Source organism: Zingiber officinale, unplaced genomic scaffold (genome assembly GCF_018446385.1).
Source record: "Zingiber officinale cultivar Zhangliang unplaced genomic scaffold, Zo_v1.1 ctg251, whole genome shotgun sequence".
NCBI classification, from domain to species: Eukaryota; Viridiplantae; Streptophyta; class Magnoliopsida; order Zingiberales; family Zingiberaceae; genus Zingiber; species Zingiber officinale.
In genome coordinates this window covers 1,825,421-1,847,843 of record NW_024589922.1, presented here as the reverse complement: position 1 = coordinate 1,847,843, position 22,423 = coordinate 1,825,421, and the positions used below count along the sequence as shown (strand labels likewise).

General features: G+C 39.4%; 1 protein-coding gene across 1 annotated transcript; it reads right to left on the bottom strand.

Moving 5' to 3' along the window:
* Window positions 1-18,153: 18,153 nt before the first annotated feature.
* On the bottom strand, window positions 18,154-21,526 carry LOC122037309 (dnaJ homolog subfamily B member 1-like). Its single transcript, XM_042596752.1, has 3 exons — window positions 21,029-21,526; window positions 19,674-20,104; window positions 18,154-18,786 (listed from the first exon to the last, which is right to left on the bottom strand). Exons 1-3 carry the CDS (start codon window positions 21,191-21,193, stop codon window positions 18,348-18,350), a joined length of 1,035 nt encoding a protein of 344 aa, XP_042452686.1. The 5' UTR covers window positions 21,194-21,526; the 3' UTR covers window positions 18,154-18,347.
* Window positions 21,527-22,423: the final 897 nt, after the last annotated feature.

The window sequence follows — 22,423 nt, the reverse complement described above, 5'->3', positions numbered from 1 at the left end:
TAATAACAATAAAATAACTAAATAACCACGCAGTTATATTAAATAGCCCACTTGGCTGTACTAAAACCAAACACAACGAAAAATGATAGAAAACCAAATACAAACCAAAATACAAGACTGCTAGCCGGCTAGGCTTACACAACCAACAAACAATACAAAATACCACATAACAACACTCCAGAAATAAAACCAGAATATACAATGCTAAGTACACTTAATACATAAAACAAATAAAACACAAATGAAAACGGTAACAGTCTTCTGATGTGACGTGGGAACCGGCGGACATGATACTCCAAGCGACTCCACATACCTCTACCTGATATCTGAAATAAAAATATATCAACGGTGTGAGTTCAACAACTCAGCGGATACCGGATAGACATGCATAATAAGTTATAACTAACAGTAATAATCATGCGGTACAATTTCCTGAACAAAAGTAGGAAATGTAGACTAAAAAGGCTGAAGAAACTGTACTCACCAGAACCTCCTATCCGGAAATAAGGGTCGTCAGACTAGATACAAAATGTCACCTGAATACATATCAATCATATGCAACCACTAAAATGCAACATACATAACGTAGCAAGCACAAACAATAAATGTAACCCATGCACATGATGTAAAAATGACATGTGTCACCCCTAACGCTAGTCAGCCATCTCACACGCGATGGTGAGATCGAGTGGATAGAGGTATGACAACTGTACACTCTGTCATCACTGCTCTTGAGTGACCGAGTGGACAAGATGCTGTCAGAGTACACCTATCCTCCTACCCCAAACAGAGTGGGGGAGCTCAATGCTATCATCTCCCTGAGACAGCCTAGAGGAGGGATCCCTGCCCACCACCACGCTGCAGTCAAACTTGTACATGCTTCGCACGTGGCTCTGATACCACTGTTGGGACTGAAGCCACAAAAACTACTTTTGCGTTCGCGGAAACCTCGAAGTCTTCATGGATCATGTGAAGATATATAAAATAAATCATGTACAAGTTTCTAACCCTAAATCTACCTTACATCTACATGAATAAGAAGCGTTACCCTTGCTGCGAAGCCCTTCGCTTATCCCGCTCATCCAAAAGGTTGCCGGATCTCGAGAGTGTCAAGCGTACACTCCTCTATACGTATCCACACGGACAAAAGGTGGAGAAGAACCACTTAGAGTGTGCTAGCACTCTTAGGTGGCTCGGCAATGGAGGAGAGGGAGAGAGAGCTAGAAGAGAGGAAGAATAATGATGATCCGTTCATTTTGAAAAATAAGAGTAAAATGGCTTAAGTATTTTCATTTAATGAAAATACTTAATGCTCATTAACTCCATTAATGAGCCTCATTAATGAGTCTTAATGAGTATTTAATGAATATTCATTCTTCATTAAATGACCATTTTGAAACTCCTCTTCTCTTCATAATTTTGAATCGAAATTTGAATCTAATATTCAAATTGAATTCATAATTCAATGAATGTCACCATTTATCATTGAATTCAAAATTCAATGAATATCATCATTAAGTCTCACTTGAGTCTAACTCAAGTCTAGCCTCACTTGAGTCAACTCAAGTCTAACTTAATCGAGTCTTACTCAATTAATCTAATTTGGATTACACTTAATCCAATTTGGTTCATCATATGAACCTAATCCTCTTGGTTCATCATATGAACCTAATCTCCATCTAATTGCCCTTTGTGTGAGACCTTATAGGTTCTTGTAACGTTGGCAATGCTCCTAAACCCATTTAGAAAAATAAGTAATGAGCGGTATCTAGCAACACATCATTACTACCCAAGTTACAAGAATGTTGAGATCCAACATCACCATTGTGACTACTAATTGTGACTCTCACAATATATGACAATGCCCTTCTATCCTTGACATCTAGATTGATCAATTGAGGCATAGACTGTGTCATCCTCTAATCAATCTATGTCTTGAACCCCAAGTAGACTCAGTCTAATCAAATGAGCTCAATATCTCATATTGACTCATTTGGGCATGACCATGCATTTAATGATCTCACTCTATCAAAAATCATGATGTCACTCCCGTCATATAGGAGGGATAGATCTCATCTACATCACTCACATCCCTCAGCATAATTTGTTACATACACAATAATCGCCTTTATAGTCCACCCAGTTACGGGTGACGTTTGACGAAGCCAAATTATGCAACTTCTTATGTAGGGAGCGATGGTGACTTCTGGACCAAGGACTGATAGTAATACTAATAGTCACATGAGAAAATATATGACTCTCATATAACGATCCAAGATACTTTCTCATGGCGGGTCATTCAGTATACATTCTACAATGCATACCCATGTGTTAACTTGTTATCTCTATACCCATGGCTTGTGAGATCAAGTCATCGAGTTGACCTTCATGCTAGTCTCATCGTATTAACATTGTCCCTGAATGTTAATACTTGACTAGGAATGATTAAAAGTCGTGTTCTCTATATCATCTCACTATCGATTCAACCAATCGATTGATAATGATAAGAACCTTCTACTCGAGGATATTTATTAGACTTAGTTATTTGGCACCAATACAAGTAAGTATAATAACCATAAAGAAATGCCTTTATTAATATATAGGAATATGATACATCAAGTCCATACAACAATCATCATATGATTGGCTCTAGAGCTCTAACTAACACAAACTGCATACACCCTGCCTGATATACCACTAACCCATAAGTGGTCGTGTGTGCAAATCATATAACTGGCGATGTGCTCAACAATAATGGAGCCGACAATCGCACAGCATGCAATCATGTAAGATGATGCATAATACTAAACATGTAGATACTGACAGTATACACCTCCATATAAAATGCACCAAAATGAAATAAATCATACAATGGTCTAGATATCAAAAACCTAAGTACACAAATCAGATATGACAAACAACAAGACTACTACGAGTAGGTCAATGTATGTCACTATTTCTAAGAATAGGAATACACATGGCAACAATCAAGATGATATAAGCATGAATGTATAACAGATAAGAATATAGGCATATTACAAGAACCAAATAGTGACATACCAAAGTAAATGCAAACATAATCATTACTACTAGCTATATACTATTATGCATATCTAAAATGACTATATCAAAGAGATAAGTCAGAAGTACCCGTCTCAAAAATAGAGATCTTATCTGAAATAAATCTCACGTCGAGACGCTCATCTCAATCAACATCCTGCATATCACATAATATATTTAACCAATTACATATGTAGTAAATAACTAAAGAAAATTTTCAATCTAATTAGAGTAACTCTAATCGAACCATCATTAATTAATCCCTAGTTAATGATTAACCTCAATTATTCTCATTTGTTGATCAACTTCGGGTTAACCATATGATCACCTCTAATAAATCCAATGATCAAATCTAACCCAATATAAATCAACCCTATTCAATTCATCTCAATAAGAATTTACTAATCTCAATCCATACACCACAACCTCTTTAGAATAGGTATCCATAATTCCTCTACAATCAAATTGCATTAAATCTATGCATAAACCATCATCCAAGCTTACCCAGATCGGATGCACCATTGTAGGATTCACAATTGAAGAAACTCTTGTTGGAAGCTACTGCGAAGTTGTCCTAATCGAATCTCTAAGTGTGGTTCTAGGTGTAAGCTTCATTGAAAGAAACCAAATTCTCTATACCTTACCTAAATTCCGGCCACTTGTTCATCCACATCGGGGAGGGTGATCTTAGGAAGGTAAACTGCTCTTCTTGGATACACTTCTCTTCCTCCCAACTTTTGATGCAGTTCTTACGGTAGAAATCGGATTAAGAGCCAAGCACAAGATCAAGAACTAAGCCCTCACTTTCTGGTCACAGCGGATCACTACTGCTCTGAGGAGGAGGTAAGGCACGACAGAGATTAGCAAAAGATGGAATTCGAGGAAGGGCTCAAACAACCTACCTCTGCCGCCTACTCGCATTTTCGGCTTTCGACGATCTAGGGCACAGGTGTGCCAGGATCAAGGCAACGACCGGCTACGGTGATTGGAGCCATGACGCTGGTGCTCACGGTGCCCTAGTGGCATCGTGTGGTCGGAGGAAAGGTCAATGACTAGGGTTCGAATCCCCCCTCCCTCCACCGAGATATTGCCTGCGCAGATTCGACGACCCAGGAGACAGATTGATCGCCCAACGAGCTCAATCGATGGGGAAGATGGAGTGCTCAGCCACCGGCGACAAGCTCCCTTGTGGCGTCAGCGTCGAGGAAGAAAAAAGAATCGAGCAGAGGGGGAAAGGGTGAGGAAATCGGGCGGAGAAAGAGGTTAAGGCACGGTGAGGGATATATAAACGGAATCGATTAATTTTATTAGGAAACTTAGATTTATAACTTAGGGTTATTTTAATTTAAGCCTAAGTTATTTACTTAATCGACTCCTACTTAAATTGAGTATCCCAAACAGGCTTTTCCCCATGCCTATAAATTTATCCTCGCAAAAAAAAATACGTCTTACGAGCTCCAAAGAATTCTCAGAAAATTTTCAAAAATTTCTAAAAATTCCGCTAAGGTTATTCGTCCATTAAACCTTATTATTATTATTATTATTATTATTATTATTATTATTATTATTATTATTATTATTATTATTATTATTATTATTATTATTATTATTATTACGGCATTTCACATTTTTCCCCCACTATTAAAAATTTGGTCTCCAAATTTCATTATTTACCATCAGCAAATACTAACAATAGATAAATAGTATAAATGTTGAACGTAAATTAACCTACATACCTCAAGAAAATAGATGGGAGTATCGAGCTCTGATCGTATCCTTGAGCTCCTAGATAGCCTCCTCGTCAGAATGATACTTTCATCTGTCTTTTACCAGTTGGATAGTCTTGTTCAGCAGCTGACGTTCCCTGTGGTCCAGAATCTGTACCAAAACCTCCTCATAGGTAACGTCAGACCGAATGGAAACTGACATATCTGACAGAACATGTGTTGGGTCGGGTACATATCTCATCAGCATGGACACATGGAATACATCGTGAATGCCTCGGAGGTCAAATCTCTTCATCCCTTTCGTGGGTGAGACTCTCAGGAATACATGTTCACCAGTAGAGAACTCTAGGGGTCTTCGATCTGCATAACTCTTCTAATGGTCCTGCGCCTCGGACATCCTCGTCTGATAGTGCGGACCAACTCTGCCTCCTGCTGAGCTCACTACGTGGTCCCTGGCCCTTCCCAACCTCCTCCCAGAGGGTGGGTGTCCGACAAGATCTACCATACAACGCTTCATGCAATGCCAGCTGGATAGTCGAATGATAGCTGTTGTTGTAAGCAAACTCTACTAATGGCAAGTGGTCCTCCCAACTGCCTCCGAAATCCATAACGCAAGACCTCAGGAAGTCCTCTAAAGTCTGAATGGTCCGCTCTGATTGTCCATCTGTCTGTGGATGGAAAGCTGTACTGAAACAGAGCTGCGTGCCCAAGGCCTGCTGCAGACTCTGTCAAAAACGAGACGTGAACCGGGGGTCTCTATCCGAAATAATAGTCAAAGGTCGCGACCTTTGATCTCCATTCATACAATTGCTAATCAAGTCCAGAAAATGAGTCTTCCCGAATCGCTAAGATGTATCACGGTTGGTTGTCAAATCAATTTAGTCGCGTCGTAACCTCGTCGTCCAAGACAATCCACCACAAAATCCATGATGATGTGCTCCCATTTCCACTCTCATATGCTCCTCTGAAGTAATCATGAGGTCTCTGGTGCTCGGCTTTCACTGGCTGACGGATCGCGTCGTAGCCTTCATGATGTCGAGCAATCCCACCCACAGAATCCGTAGTGATGTTCTCCTTCCCTCCCATATTAACTTTCTCGGTAATCCGGAAGGGTCTACGGTGCTCGACTTTCACCTGTGTGGACTAGACATCAGGCACAAATTCAATGATGTCTTTCTTTATACCAGTTCACCCAGTAAACGCCTCGCATCTCACGTCGTATGGGTTAAAGCGGGTGGATACATAAATCGGCCGATGAGCCTCTTAAGTAACTCCTCCAAAAGCGGATAGGATTGAATCGCGCTGATTTACCTCGAAATAAATATTACCCTCATCATTTCAAGTGAACTCGATTACACTTTGCTGGAAGCTAGCTAGTTGCGATGAATTATGGCTGATCACCAGCCCGGGGCCTCTCAGATCCTCGTCCTGATCGACGACTGAGCAACCATGGTACCCAAAATACCCTGCTCTCTCTGTCCCTGCTCTTCAAGGCCCAACTCGGAGAAACCCTGAATCAAATCCGTGACCAAAACTCGGTGACATGCTAAAGTCCCTTTGTGTTGGTGCAGCGGAGGCCGACAAGAGGGGGGTGAATTGCTCCTGAAAATAAAAAGTAACTATACCCTCCTTGTTCTTTCAACTCAGTTAGTGTAATAGTTAACAAAATAATAAAACAGTAAAAGAAAGACACAGAAGAATTAACTTGGTTACAACCAAGGAGGTTGTTAATCTAGGGCAGTAGAAGCGCACTAAAAGAAACTCTCCTTTGCTGAAGGCTGAGAAGCCTTTTACACTTTCAAATGCTCAGAACTATTACTAGGAAACACTACAAATTGAATGTGATTATCTTTCAATTTCTAGCTCAAAGGAGCCTTTATATGAGTCACAGGAAATCCTCGGCTCAAAACTCAACGAGGAGTCAAGAGCACCTCCATGGGAGTCAGCGGATAAAACTTTATCCGCACGCAGAACGGTCACTTTGACTGGTTGAAGGCGCCTCCAACCTGGCTGAAGGCGCCTCCAACCTGGTTGAAGGCGCCTTCAAGCTGGAGGCGCCTCCAGTCAGGTTGGAGGCGCCTCCAAGCTGGCAGCTCAGCTCCTTTAACTTCGTTTCCAGCTTGTTGCGACTTCCGATGCTCCGATCTTTTGGGTGATTGCGGCCAACCGAAATAGGGCTCACCCGAACCCAATTTCGGGCCTTCCTCGAGCAGCCTTCCGTCCCGGCTTAACGTCCCTCGAACGCCGCGCATGCTCTTCACGCCCACCGGAGTACTCTTCCGCAGCTCTCTCGTCCTTCGGACGCACTGAGCCCGTCGGCTCCCTTCCCGTGCCGTCCTTCTCGCTAGCTGCGTCTTCCGCTCGACTTCCTGCGCTCCTAAGCTCCTGCACACTCAGACACAGGGATCAAATACAACGCAGGACCTAACCAACGTGGTTGATCACAATAAAACTACCACGGGGTCCAACAATCTCCTCCTTTTTGATGTGCATCAACCCAAGTTCAAGTTAGGGTTAAAATAGACATTAAGAGTAATTTTAAAGAAAAATTACTAAACTAACAAGTTAAGTATAATTTTTTGAAATAGAAAAAGAAATTTAAATTTTTTCTAACTTCCCCTAAACTTGTACTTTTCTCTCCCCCTTTGATCACAAAAAAAACGGGGTTAATAAAAATAGAGAGAATTATCCAACAATATGTTATGTAAAATAAATGGTTCAAAACTATTCCAAGTAAGAATGAAATTTTGAAAAAATTTCTAGGTAAAATTTTGCAAGTCAAAAAGTTTCCACAAAAAAATTTTCAAGTTAAAAAATTTTCCAAAAAATTTTAGTAAAATGAATTTTTGAATTTTTCAGAAGAATATTTTAATTATTTTAAAAAAATGAATTTTTTGAATTTTCCCAAAAAAATTCTAAGGGCTGTTTAAAACTTTAAACATTATTTTATTCTGATTTTAATGCTTTTTCAGAAAGTTAATTAAACATTTTCTTTCAATATTTCAGCTTCCAGGTCGTGGCGAGGCACTAGGCCTTCTTGGTTATTAGAGCAACAACCATTTCCTTAGACAAAGCTTCCATAAAGAATTTCAATGTTTAATTTTCTCACTGTGAACTTTTAATTTTTGAAAAATTAATTAAGCACAGATTTTGGAACCCAATAGAGGTTCCTCCCTACAGGATTATTCAAAAATCTAGGGGGTACATAGTTTCTTGGTATTTTCCTAAGTTGTCCTTGGTGCTTCCTTATATACCAATTTAATTTATCATAAATTCTAATTTTTGACTTTGGAAATTTCTTTAAGCATGCATCATTTTTCAAATTTTCAATTTCTAATTTTAAATTTTCATTTTCAGATTTCAAAATTTCCATTTCTTTTTCTAACTTATCTAATTCTATAGAAAGAGCTTTAATAAATCTAAAGGATTGATTTGGGATTAGGTTGCGTACCTTACTTACCTGATCCGGTGACGCTCCCCCTTTACTGCTGCTTTCTTCTGATGTTCCTCCCCCTTCGTCGATGCTCATCTCTGAGCTGGACGTTTCTTCTAGCTGATGACTGGCCATCAGTGCTAGACCCGAGAATTCTTCGACTTCCGATTCGGAGGATGACGAATCTGACCAAATAGCCTTCAGATTCTTGTGCTTGGAGGGTTCTGGTTTCTTGTATTTTGGTTTTTCCTTTTCTTTCTCCTTTCTCTTCAATTTTGGGCAGTCCTCCTTGATGTGCCCTTCTTCGTTGCAGTTGTAGCAACGAACTGTCCTCTTCTTTCGGTGATGCTTCTGCGATTTAAATTTATTAGAACTGAAAAATTTATTGAAGCGTCTTACCAGTAGTGTCGCTTCAGATTCGTCGACTGAGGCTTCGGAGTCAGAACTGTTCATCTTTGCCTTTAAGGCAATGTTTTGACTTGTCTTCTCTGCTCCGTTGGGTTCTGAAACTCGAGACTCGTGAAGTTCGAAAGTGGAAAATAATTGTTCTAACGTACTTACCTCGAGGTCCTTAGAAATGTAATACGCATCTACTAAGGAAGCCCACTCTGGAGTTCTGGGGAAGGCGTTGAGCGCGTACCGTATAGAGTCCCGGTTGGTTACCTCTTCTCCAAGGTTCGTTAGTTGCGTTATTAGCTCCTTGATTCTCGCTTGGAGTTGCGCTACCTTCTCGCCTTGGTTCATCCGGAGGTTCGTTAACTGGTTCCGGAGGATGTCACGCTTCGCTAGCTTCGCTTCGGAAGTACCTTCGTGTAGCTCCAGGAATTTTTCCCAGAGATCTTTCGCTGAGTCGTAGCTTCCGATCCGATTTACTTCTTGTGGTGGCAGCACACTGAGCAGGTGGAACTCTGCCTTTCCGTTGGCGACGAAATCGGCTTGCTCCTTCTTGCTCCATGTGTTTTCTTCTTTGTCTTTCGGCGCTGCAAAACCATATTTCATTGTAATAAGAATATCAAAATCCGTTTTAAAAAATACCTCCATTTTGCGCTTCCATGTAGCGAAGTCTCCGTCGAACTTCGGGGGATGGATGTTTGCTCCGGCCATCGTCTTGATCGTAGTGCTTCAGTTGGCGGTTAGTCCTTCTGAGGCGATCAGGCTCTGATACCACTTGTTGGTGCAGCGGAGGCCGGCAAGAGGGGGGTGAATTGCTCCTGAAAATAAAAAGTAACTATACCCTCCTCGTACTTTCAACTCAGTTAGTGCAATAGTTAATAAAATAATAAAACAGTAAAAGAAAGACACAGAAGAATTAACCTGGTTACAACCAAGGAGGTTGTTAATCCAGGGCAATAGAAGCGCACTAAAAGAAACTCTCCTTTGCTGAAGGCGGAGAAGCCTTTTACACTTTCAAAAGCTCAGAACTATTGCTAGGAAACACTACAGATTGAATGCTTGAGTTGTTGTTGAATTCCTAGCTCCAGGGGCCTTTATATAGGTCCTGGAAATCCTATCCCGAGGCTCCAAGGCGCCTCCAACGAGGGTCCAAGGCGCCTCCATGGGAGTCAGCGGATAAAACTTTATCTGCGCGCAGAACGGTCACTTTGACTGGTTGAAGGCGCCTCCAACCTGGCTGAAGGAGCCTTCAAGCTGAAGGCGCCTTCAACCTGGTTGAAGGCGCCTTCAAGCTGGAGGCGCCTCCAGTCAGGTTGGAGGCGCCTCCAAGCTGGCAGCTCAGCTCCTTTGACTTCGTTTCCAGCTTGTTCCGACTTCCGATGCTCCGATCTTTTGGGTGATTGCGGCCAATCGAAATAGGGCTCACCCGAACCCAACTTCCGGCCTTCCTCGAGCAGCCTTCCGTCCTGGCTTAACGTCCCTCGAACGCCGCGCACGCTCTTCACGCCCACCGGAGTACTCTTCCGCAGCTCTCTCGTCCTTCAGATGCACCGAGCCCGTCGGCTCCCTTCCCGTGCCGTCCTTCTCGCTAGCTGCGTCTTCCGCTCGACTTCCTGCACTCCTAAGCTCCTGTACACTCAGACACAGGGATCAAATACAACGCAGGACCTAACCAAAGTGGTTGATCACATCAAAACTACCACGGGGTCCAACACTTTGGACTTCCGGCTAAGTGCATCGGCAATCACGTTAGCTTTTCCCGAGTGGTAGCTAATGGTACAGTCATAATCCTTCAGGAACTCCATCCATCTCCTTTGTCGGAGATTGAGTTCCTTCTGGGTGAAAAGATATTTGAGACTCTTATGGTCAGTGAGAATCTCAAATGTTACCATACAGATGATGCCACCAAATCTTCAAAGTAAAGATAATGACGGCCAACTCCAGATCATGTACTAGGTAGTTCTTCTCATGCTCCTTCAACTGACGAGAAGCATAGGAGACTACCCTGCCGTGCTGTATCAAAACAACGACCAAACCCTGTAGAGAAGCGTCGGTGTAGAGTACGAATCCGTCCTCTCCGGAGGGCAAAACCAGAACTGGCGCCGATACTACTCTGCTTCAACTCCTAGAAGCTGGTCTCGCATTCTTTTGGCTACGTGAGCTTCATGCCTTTCCTGATCAACCATGTCAATGACATAGCAATGCGAGAGAAACCCTCAATGAACCGTCTGCAATATCCGGCCAAACCAAGGAGTTGCGAGTGTCCTGTATATACTATGGCTACTCCTAACGGGTAACACAGCCTACATCTCCTGTGGATCCACTGGTATACCTTTACTGGTGACCAGGTGTCCCAGAATCTTACATAAGACAATCAAAATATGCACTACTGAACTTCATATATAGATGTTCCCGTCGAAACCTCTCTAAAACTATGTGAAGATGGTGTACGTTTTACACCTTAAATAAAAAATAGACCACAATATCATCGACAAAGATAATAGAAACCAATCCAAACATCCTAGGAATGCCAAAATCATCAAGTCCATGAAAATATCTAAGGCAATCAGAAGCCTAATGGTAAAACCAGAACTCATAATGCTCATAAACAGCATACTCAACTATAAGATCCCCGACAACAAGTCAAATTTGATCACTAACTATAAATCACCAAAGAATAAACCATCGAATGTGAGAGCAACGCCCATCACAAGAAATACCACATATGTGGGAGCAACACTCTACCACCCATTGTAACCTATATGGGAGCAACATCCACTACAAGTAATCCACAATATGTGGGAGAAACGCTACACCACAAACAATCCATAACATGTAGGAGCAACGCTCCACCACAACAATCCAAAATATGTGGGAGCAACGCTCCACCACAAACAATCCATAAGTGACCAAGACATCTAACTATCTAACTAGAGACTGCACATGATCAGTCTACTACAGATCACTGTGAGCAGCCAAGGGTATAACAACCTAGTAAGCAAATCAAATCCATTGTCAACTCTCTCAACATCGTAATGGGCCACCCACCAGTAGGAGAATTAGGCCAGGGTAATACAACCAATGATATAATGTAGACACTCAACATAGGTAGAATCATCATGATACTACCAATAATACACCTGACACACGTGCACACACAACATAGATATGAACGGCATGACCCTCCAATTAGTACACACCAAACGCACACACTACACGAGTATAATCAGCATGATACCTCCAACAATACACCAAACCCATATACACATAACACAACACGTATTTAATCAACAAAATACCTCCAATAATACACCAAACAAATGTACACATCAGATTAATTCGACAAGATACCTCCAATAATACAATCAGACACGTACACTTAACCACATAGGTATAATCCACAAGAAATCTTCAATAACCCTAACTGGACATGTATACACACACCCCTCAAGATAGTCGATATTTAACCCAATCAACCCGATATTCCTTATGCTACCTACTCTCTTGGGTTAGTGGTATACCTCAAAAATCAAACATAAATATCATGCAGAATATAGCAATCAATAGACAATCCAAGGTAAAGTGTTAATCATCCAAGAATATCCATGCTCTATGTTCAAAAGAACTAATAGAGAAAGAAAGAAATACCGTCATGGTTCAACATTGCACGATCTATGTTGTCACTACAGTAGACTATATCTAATGAGGCATTTATTATCATATATCTTAAAGTGAAACAAACCAACCATGTCCTCACACACCTATCTTCCAATGACCCACTCTCATCACGGGGCACTAGCGAATATAGAAATATATATTACCATCCTACAAAAGTGTATCACAACTGAAATCCAAGGTATCTCTTGCTTTTTAATCGATAATCAATAACACTCCAAATAGTAGAGACAATCAATCCATGAGATATGAGTATAGGACTCTACTAATCCTAAGGTACATCGAGGATATCTAATCATTTCGATCGTCCATGAGTCGTGATCCCCATGGAACAACCTTAGGCGAGTCGACCGATTACCGCCTTATAAACCATCATGCTACCAAAAGAGGTAGAGGATTACTCTCTCTCCAAATACGCCAAAGTAATCACCAAGTGATGCCTAGATCTCAGTATCATCTCGCTACCTTCACGTGGTACCTAATCACGAAAAGGATAAGCAACTATCTTCAACTTTCTCACGCCAAGACAAATCATGTAATCGAATGTACTCTCCAAGTTATACACTCTAATAACGTTTGTATCTCATAAGTGTTTCAGACACCTTCCACATTAGTGGGGTCACCTAGTCGGTTGTACCTTTTGTCATCGACTGCATAGACAGCCCATGCTCAAAGTCCCCATGAAATAGGATACATCGATCCTCTATAGACTGACCAAGCCAACACTAAATATATGGCTAATTCAGTCTTTTCCACGTCGGTACAAGCCATGTACTCAAATGTGCTTAAGATACCTAACTAAGCACAATTAACTCAAAGATTCAAACCTCTAGAAATAGAGTATGACGGTCCCCTATTGATCGGACCAACAAAACTAACTCGATTATCTACTAGCTAATCCAATAAGAATGCATTAACCCTCCACAAGCAACTAAGGTAAATCGATCCACGACTACCCAAGTTGACAAGTGTAAATCAGTCTTCTACTGACTGATCAAACAAGAGTAAATCAATCATCTACTGACGAAACTAACTAAGATCAATCAGTACTCTACTAGCTATGTCAACATAAATATGCAGGTATCCACTATAAGCTAACAATAGCATAGATTGATATGTGCCTCCAACTCCTAATTAACTAGTGGTAACATAAGCTAAAACTACTGGTGGTATGATATGAAAAATCACCTGAGACTGTAATCCTTGATTTCTATTAAGGTCGACCAGGATCATTGGTTGACCCATCACATGTAATATATGCTACAACAACTAGACAAGTACTAATAAAGAGTACTAACACATGTCATAACTATCATAAACAACAATGCATATACTAACAGAAATGTATGATAACAATATATCAACATACCTCCTATAGCTTGGAAATATCCTCCGCCGTCGGTCCCAAAACTCGAAAAAGTCACACCGAGAAAACTAAAACAGAAAATCCAAAACACAGGAAATAAGACTCAGAAACTTATGGTCTGATACTAATAAATTGTCATGCCCTGAGGAGTCCCAACCAGAGGAAAATCCGGACAATCTCCCTTGTACATGTGACAATTTGAATCATTTATACAACCACAAGTAGACATCAGCCACACACGGTTGGAAAATATAAACAACCACGCAGTTATATATATATATAACTGCGTGGTTGTCTATATTTTCCAGCCGTGTGTGGCTAATGTCTACTTGTGGTTGTATAAATGATTCAGATTGTCACGTGTACAATATATATATATATATTAAATAGCCCACTTGGCAGTTCTAAAATAAAAAAAAAAAAACATAGCGGAAAACGAAAGAAAACCATTACAAACCAAAACAAGACTGCTAGTCGGCTAGGCTTACACAACACAACAAAAATCACAAAATACCACATAACAATACTCCAAAAATAAAATCGGAATATACAATGTTAAGTACACTTAATACATAAAACTAATAAAATACAAATGAAAATGGTAATAGTCTTTTGATGTGACATGGGAACTGGCAGACACGATACTCTAAGTGACTCCACATACCTCTACCTGATATTTGAAATAAAAATATATTAACGGTGTGAGTTCAACAATTCAGCGAATACCAGATAGACACGCATAATAAGTTATAACTAACAGTAATAATCATGCGGTACAATTTCCTGAACAAAAGTAGGAAATACAGACTAAAAAGGACTAAAGAAAATGTACTCACCAGAACCTCCTATCCGGAAATAAGGGTCGTTAGACCAGATACAAAATGTCACCTGTTTGCATATCAATCATATGCAATCACCAAAATGCAGCAAACAAAGTGTAGCAAACACAAACAATAAATGTAATCCAATGCATATGATGCAAAAATGGCATGTGTCACCCTTGACACCAGTCAACCATCTCACACGCGATGGTGAGACCGAGTGGGTAGGGCTATGACAACTGTGCACTCTGCCATCACTGCTCCTGAGTGACTAAATGGACAGGATACTATCGGAGTACACCTATCCTCTACCCCAAACAGAGTGGGGGAGCTCAATACTCTCATCTCCCTGAGTTAGTCCAGAGGAGGGATCCCTGCCCGCTACACGCTGCAGTCATCACTACCCATGAGAGGACTAGCAGAGCCCTGATAGAGCAAACTGCAACACACACCCTGCCTGAAATACCACTAACTCATAAGTGGTTGTGTGTGCACAGGTCATGTAACTGGCGATGTGCTCAACAACAATAGAGCCGACAATCGCTCAGCATGTAATTATGCAAGATGGTGCATGACACTAAACATGTAGATACTGACAGTATACACCTCCATATAAAATATACCAAAAAGAAAATAAATCCATACAATGGTCTAGGAATCATAAATCTAAGTATACAAATCAGATATGACGTAATAACAAGTCTACTACACAGTAGGTCAATGTATGTCATTATTTCTAAGAATAGAGTACACTGACAACAATCAAGATGATATAAGCATGAATGTATGACAAATAAGAATATAGACATATTACAAGAACTAAACAGTGACATACCAAAGAAAATGCAAACATAATCATTACTACTAGCTATATACTATTATGCATATCTAAAATGACTATATCAAAGAGATAAGTCAGAAGTACCCGTCTCAAAAATAGTGATCGTATCCGAAATAGATCCCACGTCGAGATGCTCGTCTCAATCAACATCCTGCATATCACATAATATATTAAACCAATTATATATGTAGTAAATAGCTAAATAAAATTTCTAATCTAATTAGAGTAACTCTAATCGAACCATTATTAATTAATTAATCCCTAGTTAATGATTAACCTCAATTATTCCCATTTGTTGATCAACTTTGGGTTAACCATATGATCACCCCTAACAAATCCAATGATCAAATCTAACCCAATATAAATCAACCCTATTCAATTCAAATCAATAAGAATTTACTAATCTCAATCCATACACCATCACAACCTCTTTAGAATAGGTATCCATAATTCCTCTACAATCAAATTGCATTAAATCTATGCATAAACCATCATCCAAGCTTACCCAGACCAGATGCTCCACTATAGGATTCACAACTGAAGAAACTTGCTACTAGAAATTCATGATCAAAGCTACTGCAAAGCTGCTCTCCCCTAAATTGAATCTCCAAATCAGTTCTAGGTGTAAGATACAACGAAAGAAACCAAATTCTCTATACCTTACCTAAATTCACAGCCAGCCCTGTTCATCCACAGCCAGGGAGGGTGCTGCTGGAAGGAGTAGCTGCTACTACTGGATACATTTCTCTTCCTCTCCAACTGCCGATGATGCTTATGGTAGAAATTGGATAAGAGCTGAGCACAAGATCAAGAACTAAGCCCTCACTTTTCAATCACATCGCCTGCATCATCTAACGAGTAAGCAGGCACAGAAGATGAGGACAAGAACCTAGCTGAACAAGCAACTCGTGGTTTTCAGCTCGGCGATCTAGGGCACGGGTGCGCCAGGATCAAGGCAACGATCGGCTACGACGATCGGAGCCACGATGCTGGTGCTCGCGGTGCCCCGGTGGCGTCATGTGGTCGGAGGGAAGGTCGATGACTAGGGTTCAAATCCCACTCCCTCCACTGAGAGATTGCCTGCGCAGATTTGACGACCCAGGAGAAATATCGGCCACCCAGCAAGCTCAATCGATGGGGAAGATGGAGTGCTTAGCCGCCGGCGACCAGCTCCCTTGTGGCGTCGACGTCGAGGAAGAAAAAAGAATCGAGCAGAGGGGAAAGGGCGAGGAAATCGACGGAGAAAGAGGTTAGGGCACGGTGAGGGATTTATAAACGGAATCGATTAATTACATTAGGAAACTTAGATTTATAACTTAGGGTTATTTTAAGTAAAGCCTAAGTTATTTCCTTAATCGACTCATACTTAAATTGAGTATCCCAAACAGACTTTTTCCCATACTTATAAATTTATCCCCGTAAAAAAAACGTCTTACTAGCTCTAAAGAATTCTCAGAAAATTTCCAAAAAATTTTTAAAATTCCGCTAATGTTATTCGTCCATTAAACCTTATTATTATTATTATTACAATATTTTACACTAGGACTGATTTGAGTGTTGAAGGGCCTTCGCTAGGGACTCTTCCCTGGTTTCTAGGCGCTGACATTTTGTTGGATCGTCTCCTTGTGCGCAGGATCGAAGGAGAAATCTTTTTTGAAGAGAAAGGTCTTCTAACAGTCAATCCCTCATCCATCGTGCCCAGTGCGTCATTTTCGCATGTTTCAGACTTGATCACCTAAAATTAAGGAAACTACTCTATGAAGATGGAGATACAAGCTGAAGACATGAAATTAAACATACTACAACTCAAATGAAAGAGAGAAAGGTAAGAAAACTCAATCGTAGGTAGGCGTCAATGTCATCTTTGAAAGATCTCCTAAGCTCCTCGGTGGACGAAATCCTCGTGACTCTTTGGAAGACGGCTCTCTCTTAGGATTCCCTATCATAGGAAATCCCTTGATGCCTTGAACAGATGCCTCTTGATCCTTTTATAGCCTCTAAAGTCTTCTAAATCTTGTACGAGTTTCCTAAAAAATAGGGGTGCCGCCATCGTGTCATGACCGTGTTGGAAAGAACAGCTTGGTTATGCAACACTCTAGTTATCAATGGTCAAGCAAACACGGCTGTGTCATGGGACATGGCCAGACCATGTTCGATGCTGGAATTCTCCTCGACAAGTTTAGTGCAAAATACGATTATTAGGAACACGGTCAGACCACAAGTGTTCTTTGTTGGATGTTTCAATTGATACTTCGAGGCTCGGTATGCTCCCAGGGCGATGCATAATCATGTCAAGGGATACAATCAGACTGTGCATCATGCTGAAATGCATGCTTGTAAGGCTTTTCTTCTCAAATTGAGCTCCAATTTCACATCCTATAAACCACACAAAGATAAGTTTTTCCGAACTAAAGAGATTAAAAAAAAAATACAAAAGCTATGAAACTATGTAAAATATACCCATATTATAAAATAAATACATACTGAACAATATTAAAATATATATATATGAAACACTCCATCATACATACTAGATTCCATGAAAGGCCTGAAACGTTAAGTCGTATATGAGCCCGTTAAGGCTTGAAACGATTAGTCCTTTATGAAGCCGATAAGGCTTGAAATAATTCATCGAAACCATGGACAGAGATAAGAGATCTCTCTCCCTTGCGACGATCGCCAACAAAATCTTTTGCCTGCTGCTTCTTGTCTAAGCACGTACAGCAAGTAAAAGCAAGGGTAAAATGACAATTCAGTATTGGCATCAGCAAGTAACGAATTTGCTATCGAAACAACCTAAAATGAATAGCTCTTCAATGGTGAAATAAAATGGAACATACAGTTAAATCTCGTGTCAAAGAATAATCATAAGTTAGGTAGATTATGGTCATGCCGTAAGCCAGTAGTTTAAACGATTAATATCTAAATAAGAATGTAAGTTCCAACAAATCATGAAATCTTCAGTAAAAAGAATCCAGGTGGATGAATGGAAATTTTAGTCTTGTATCAGAGTACTTCACATTCGTTGTAGTCAAGCTCCTAGGACACGTCGGATATCACCTCGCTGGCCTGGTGTCAACCTCGATGGGAACTTCACATCAAACTTGATAATTAAGTTACCTTTGTTGTTTGGTTCCTTAGCAATTGGCATCCCCTCCTTTGCAATGACAAGTTCATAGCCAGGGATTACTACATCGGTAACCTTGACCGACAAATCGCGGCCATCAAGAGTCTTCAACTTTATTGTAGTCCCAGCAAGTGCATCAACCAAAGAGATTTTCTGGTGGACTTGGAGATCATTGCCGTCCCGCTTATAAACATCATGTGGCTTCTCATCAACAATGAAGACAAGATCAGCTGAGAGTCGGTTCACTTGTTCATTTCCTTTGTTCGGAAAAGTTATCCTGGTGCCTTTTTTCCATCCAGGCTTGATTTCAATAGTTAGAATCTCTGTTTCCACAGTAGTCCGTCTATAATACAACATATGAAAGGAGTTCAGCAAACTAAAACATTATCTTTTTAAATTCATCACTCAGCATACAAAATGATGCACATGGTTCTCTCTAACAGTTGTCTACATGTCCATGACCCATCATGTTTGAGTGGACTTTATGCTGAAAGGCAGAATGAAAAAAAAAAAGTACAAACATATAATAAAAAGGTAATAAATTTTAGGCATTCCTCGAGGTGGAAAATGTTTAAAGAAAAGCAATAATAAGGTTTACATTAATTTTATTATCCACAATTTTATGGATCGACAACAAATTTTATGCCTTCTACAAACTCGATGTTTAAGGAAGCTGTAAAGGTAGAAATCCATTTTGTACAATTGAACTTTCTCAGTTTTTTTGTTCTCTTAAAAAGCTAAAGAAAACTTGAACAAAGACTAAAGTATCAAAGAAGAATACATCGTGATAGTTCAATCAAACTAGAACTAAAATTAAAATAGGTGTCGAGGTACCATTTATGCATCTCCAGTGACATCCAATTGAACATTTTATTTACATGCAATTAGATGCCCTTAAGATTAGCAAATAATATCAAATTGATAATGATAAATAATATATCAACATAAAAATTCAAAAAATATGCTTTGTCACACGCAAAAAAGTTTTTGAACAAATAATATGTGTTGCTGAGGACTTGATAGTAAATAACCACAGAATATATGAAGCAAAATGTTATTATACATTATTTCAATCTTATTCAGTATGCTAAATAGATAAGAAAATACCATCAAATGGAAAAAAAAAACAATAAGTGCTATAATGAAGAAGTAGAGATAAACACAGATGAAGAAATTCAATATGCTAATAACATGGTATTTCACTTAATGCTAGAAGTAGTAGGTGTATACCCATTAGATTGTAAGACATTCCTGGAGATCTTCATCTTCCTTTTGGATCCAGTGTAGAGCTCTTCAAGGCTGCAAGGTAGGTTGTTCTCTACAGCTGATGGTTTCCTTGGCTGGCTACTGCTTGGACCAGCAGGTCCCTCAGCATATGGCCTGAAAGTACTATTTGTCCTACCAAAACCACCAAATGTACCATTCCCATCTCTTTGATACTTCGTAGATTTTGCACGGTTCATGGATTCAAAACCAAAAGGATTGTTGCTCCCAAAAATTTCTGCAAAGATATCTTCAGCATCACGAGGATTAAACTTAAAGTTACTAGGACAAGTTGTGCCATTCGATGTAGCACTTTGTGAACCAGGAGGAGGCATGCCCTTCAAGCCCTCTTCTCCATACTGATCATATATTGCCCGTTTATTTGGATCACTTAGCACCTGGATAAAAAATTTACGTATCAGAGTTTTGCATTTTTCACTCTTACTACTTTGTTCCTTCAAGCCAACAGGAACTATTGAATAGACAAGATAGTGACAGTACACATATGTATAGTCAAGGTGTATGGCATAACACTGAAGCTAGATCAAATAGCAAATGAAGTTTTGAAGGAGATTGCAAAAAGAACAAAAAAGGTCCAGAAACTGCTTAACTTATACTTTTGAATGTAGTTATTTTGCTTTCTAACAAATGGAAAGTCATTATCAACTCTTTAAGCAACTTAGAAGAATATAACATAAATGGAGTCACATAGATTGTAAGATATTAACCAGGAAAAAATAAAGCCAACAAAAGGAAAATGCTGAATTATACTAATCTAAAAGAATTCTTGAATTCCAAAACAGCAAATAGAAATGCAGATAGGCAAGCATGCATAATAGGAACTAAGACGGTTGTAGATAATAATAAACAGAATTCAAAAATTTACATATAGATGAAGAAACAAAGATTCCTAGTTAGCTCCTTAGTGCATCCACAAGTAGTATGAGCACATTAAGCAACCTATAGTAAAAGAATAGATACATATGCACCCTTAGTCTATTGTAGCATGTATATCACGAAAATCTTTAGAGTTTGAATCTCATATTCGTAGCGATGTGTTTTCTAATTGTGAATTATTACAACTTCTGATCCTTGATTCTGGTCATCCTAAATCCAAGCTTTACTGAATCAAACGCATGCGTTCCATATGGTGGTGCAATGTTTTTTCTAATCGAATCTCAATTTCAGAAATATGACACAAATGAATTATAAAATTTGACAGTTCCTAAAGAGAAACAACATATTTAAAGAGATAAAATGAAATCCTTTATCTTTCATTTATAAGAGCAAGACCGATACAAGAAGAAACGGCAAGCACTCGCCTCGTATGCCTCAGAGATCTGCTTGAACTTGGCCTCTGCCTCCTTCTTATTATTTGGATTCTTATCCGGGTGCCATTGCATCGCCAGCCGGCGGTATGTCTTCTTAAGGTCATCGTCGGTGGCATTCCGATTCACTTTCAATATGTTGTAATAATCAACTCCCATGTCGATCCAAACACCGGAGGCGCAAACGCACAAATAAGTGTTACAAGAGCGCCAACAGAAACGACATGCCGTCTACAATTTATCGAACAATCACGTCTCGTATTTGGAATAGAAACGACAACACGGTCTCCAACCGTTGCAAGAAGCAGCTTTTCCGAATCGAGGTGCAGGATTCCGTCGTGGAGACGCCAGAACTCTTCAAGCGTCCAGGCGATCGAAACACAATCTCCTTTCGCGGAAAGGGAAATAAGGATAAATTTGTTTCGAATTAGGGCAATCAAAGGTTAGTTGTAAAATGGAAATTTGAATGATTTGGGGCGAAATGAGAGGTGGCGTGGCACGCTTTTCTTTCGAGCTATTTGTATGACATAATTGTTGAAATAGTTAGAAATGATTTACATGATTTTTGTTTTATTTTAACTATTAGAACTTTTCAGCAAGAATAAAGAAGATGGTATGAAAATTAGGATTGAAGATGGGAAAGAGATATCATACATTTATAGAAGTATTTCGAAATTGATTTATCAAAAAATAAGTTTTTATTTGTTTTCATTTTTTTAAATTCATTGTAATTATTTAATTTTTTTTACTAATAAAAATTAAAAATCAAAAGAAAAAGATAAAATGATTTTTTTTACACAAGTTCTATTTTCATGGAATGATCATAAACAATTAATGTAAAGATATTGACTTCAAAGTCACGGTTCTTTGGATAGCTATATTATCATATTTTAGGGTTGAATCAATTTAGAAAAGATCTAAACTTAGGGATTGATTAACAGATAATGTGTTTCAATATCTAACCAAAGAACTACTGTGGTATCGATCAATCGACTACTAGTATAAATCGGGAAATACACATGACGCTCAATTCAGAAGTCAAATATCCTTTGGTTGCACCCTCAATTTGAAAGAAAAATTTCTATAAATACGTCATAGCTGATGATTAAAGTGCGAATGCCTAAATAATAATCTGAATATTCTATTATGATATCATACAATCAGGACGAATTAATAATTATTATTATAGTTATATTTCTAAATCTACTAGATCATGCATATATACTAGTGATCGTGCACACGCGTCGTGTGTGTAATATAATACATTGAAATCACATTGATTCTTTTGTAACACCTACGAAATTATACGATAGGTATATGAATATTATTTTCCTTAGAGCATAAAGAAATGAGAAGAATAGGAGAAAAAGAAAAATAAAAACAAAAGAA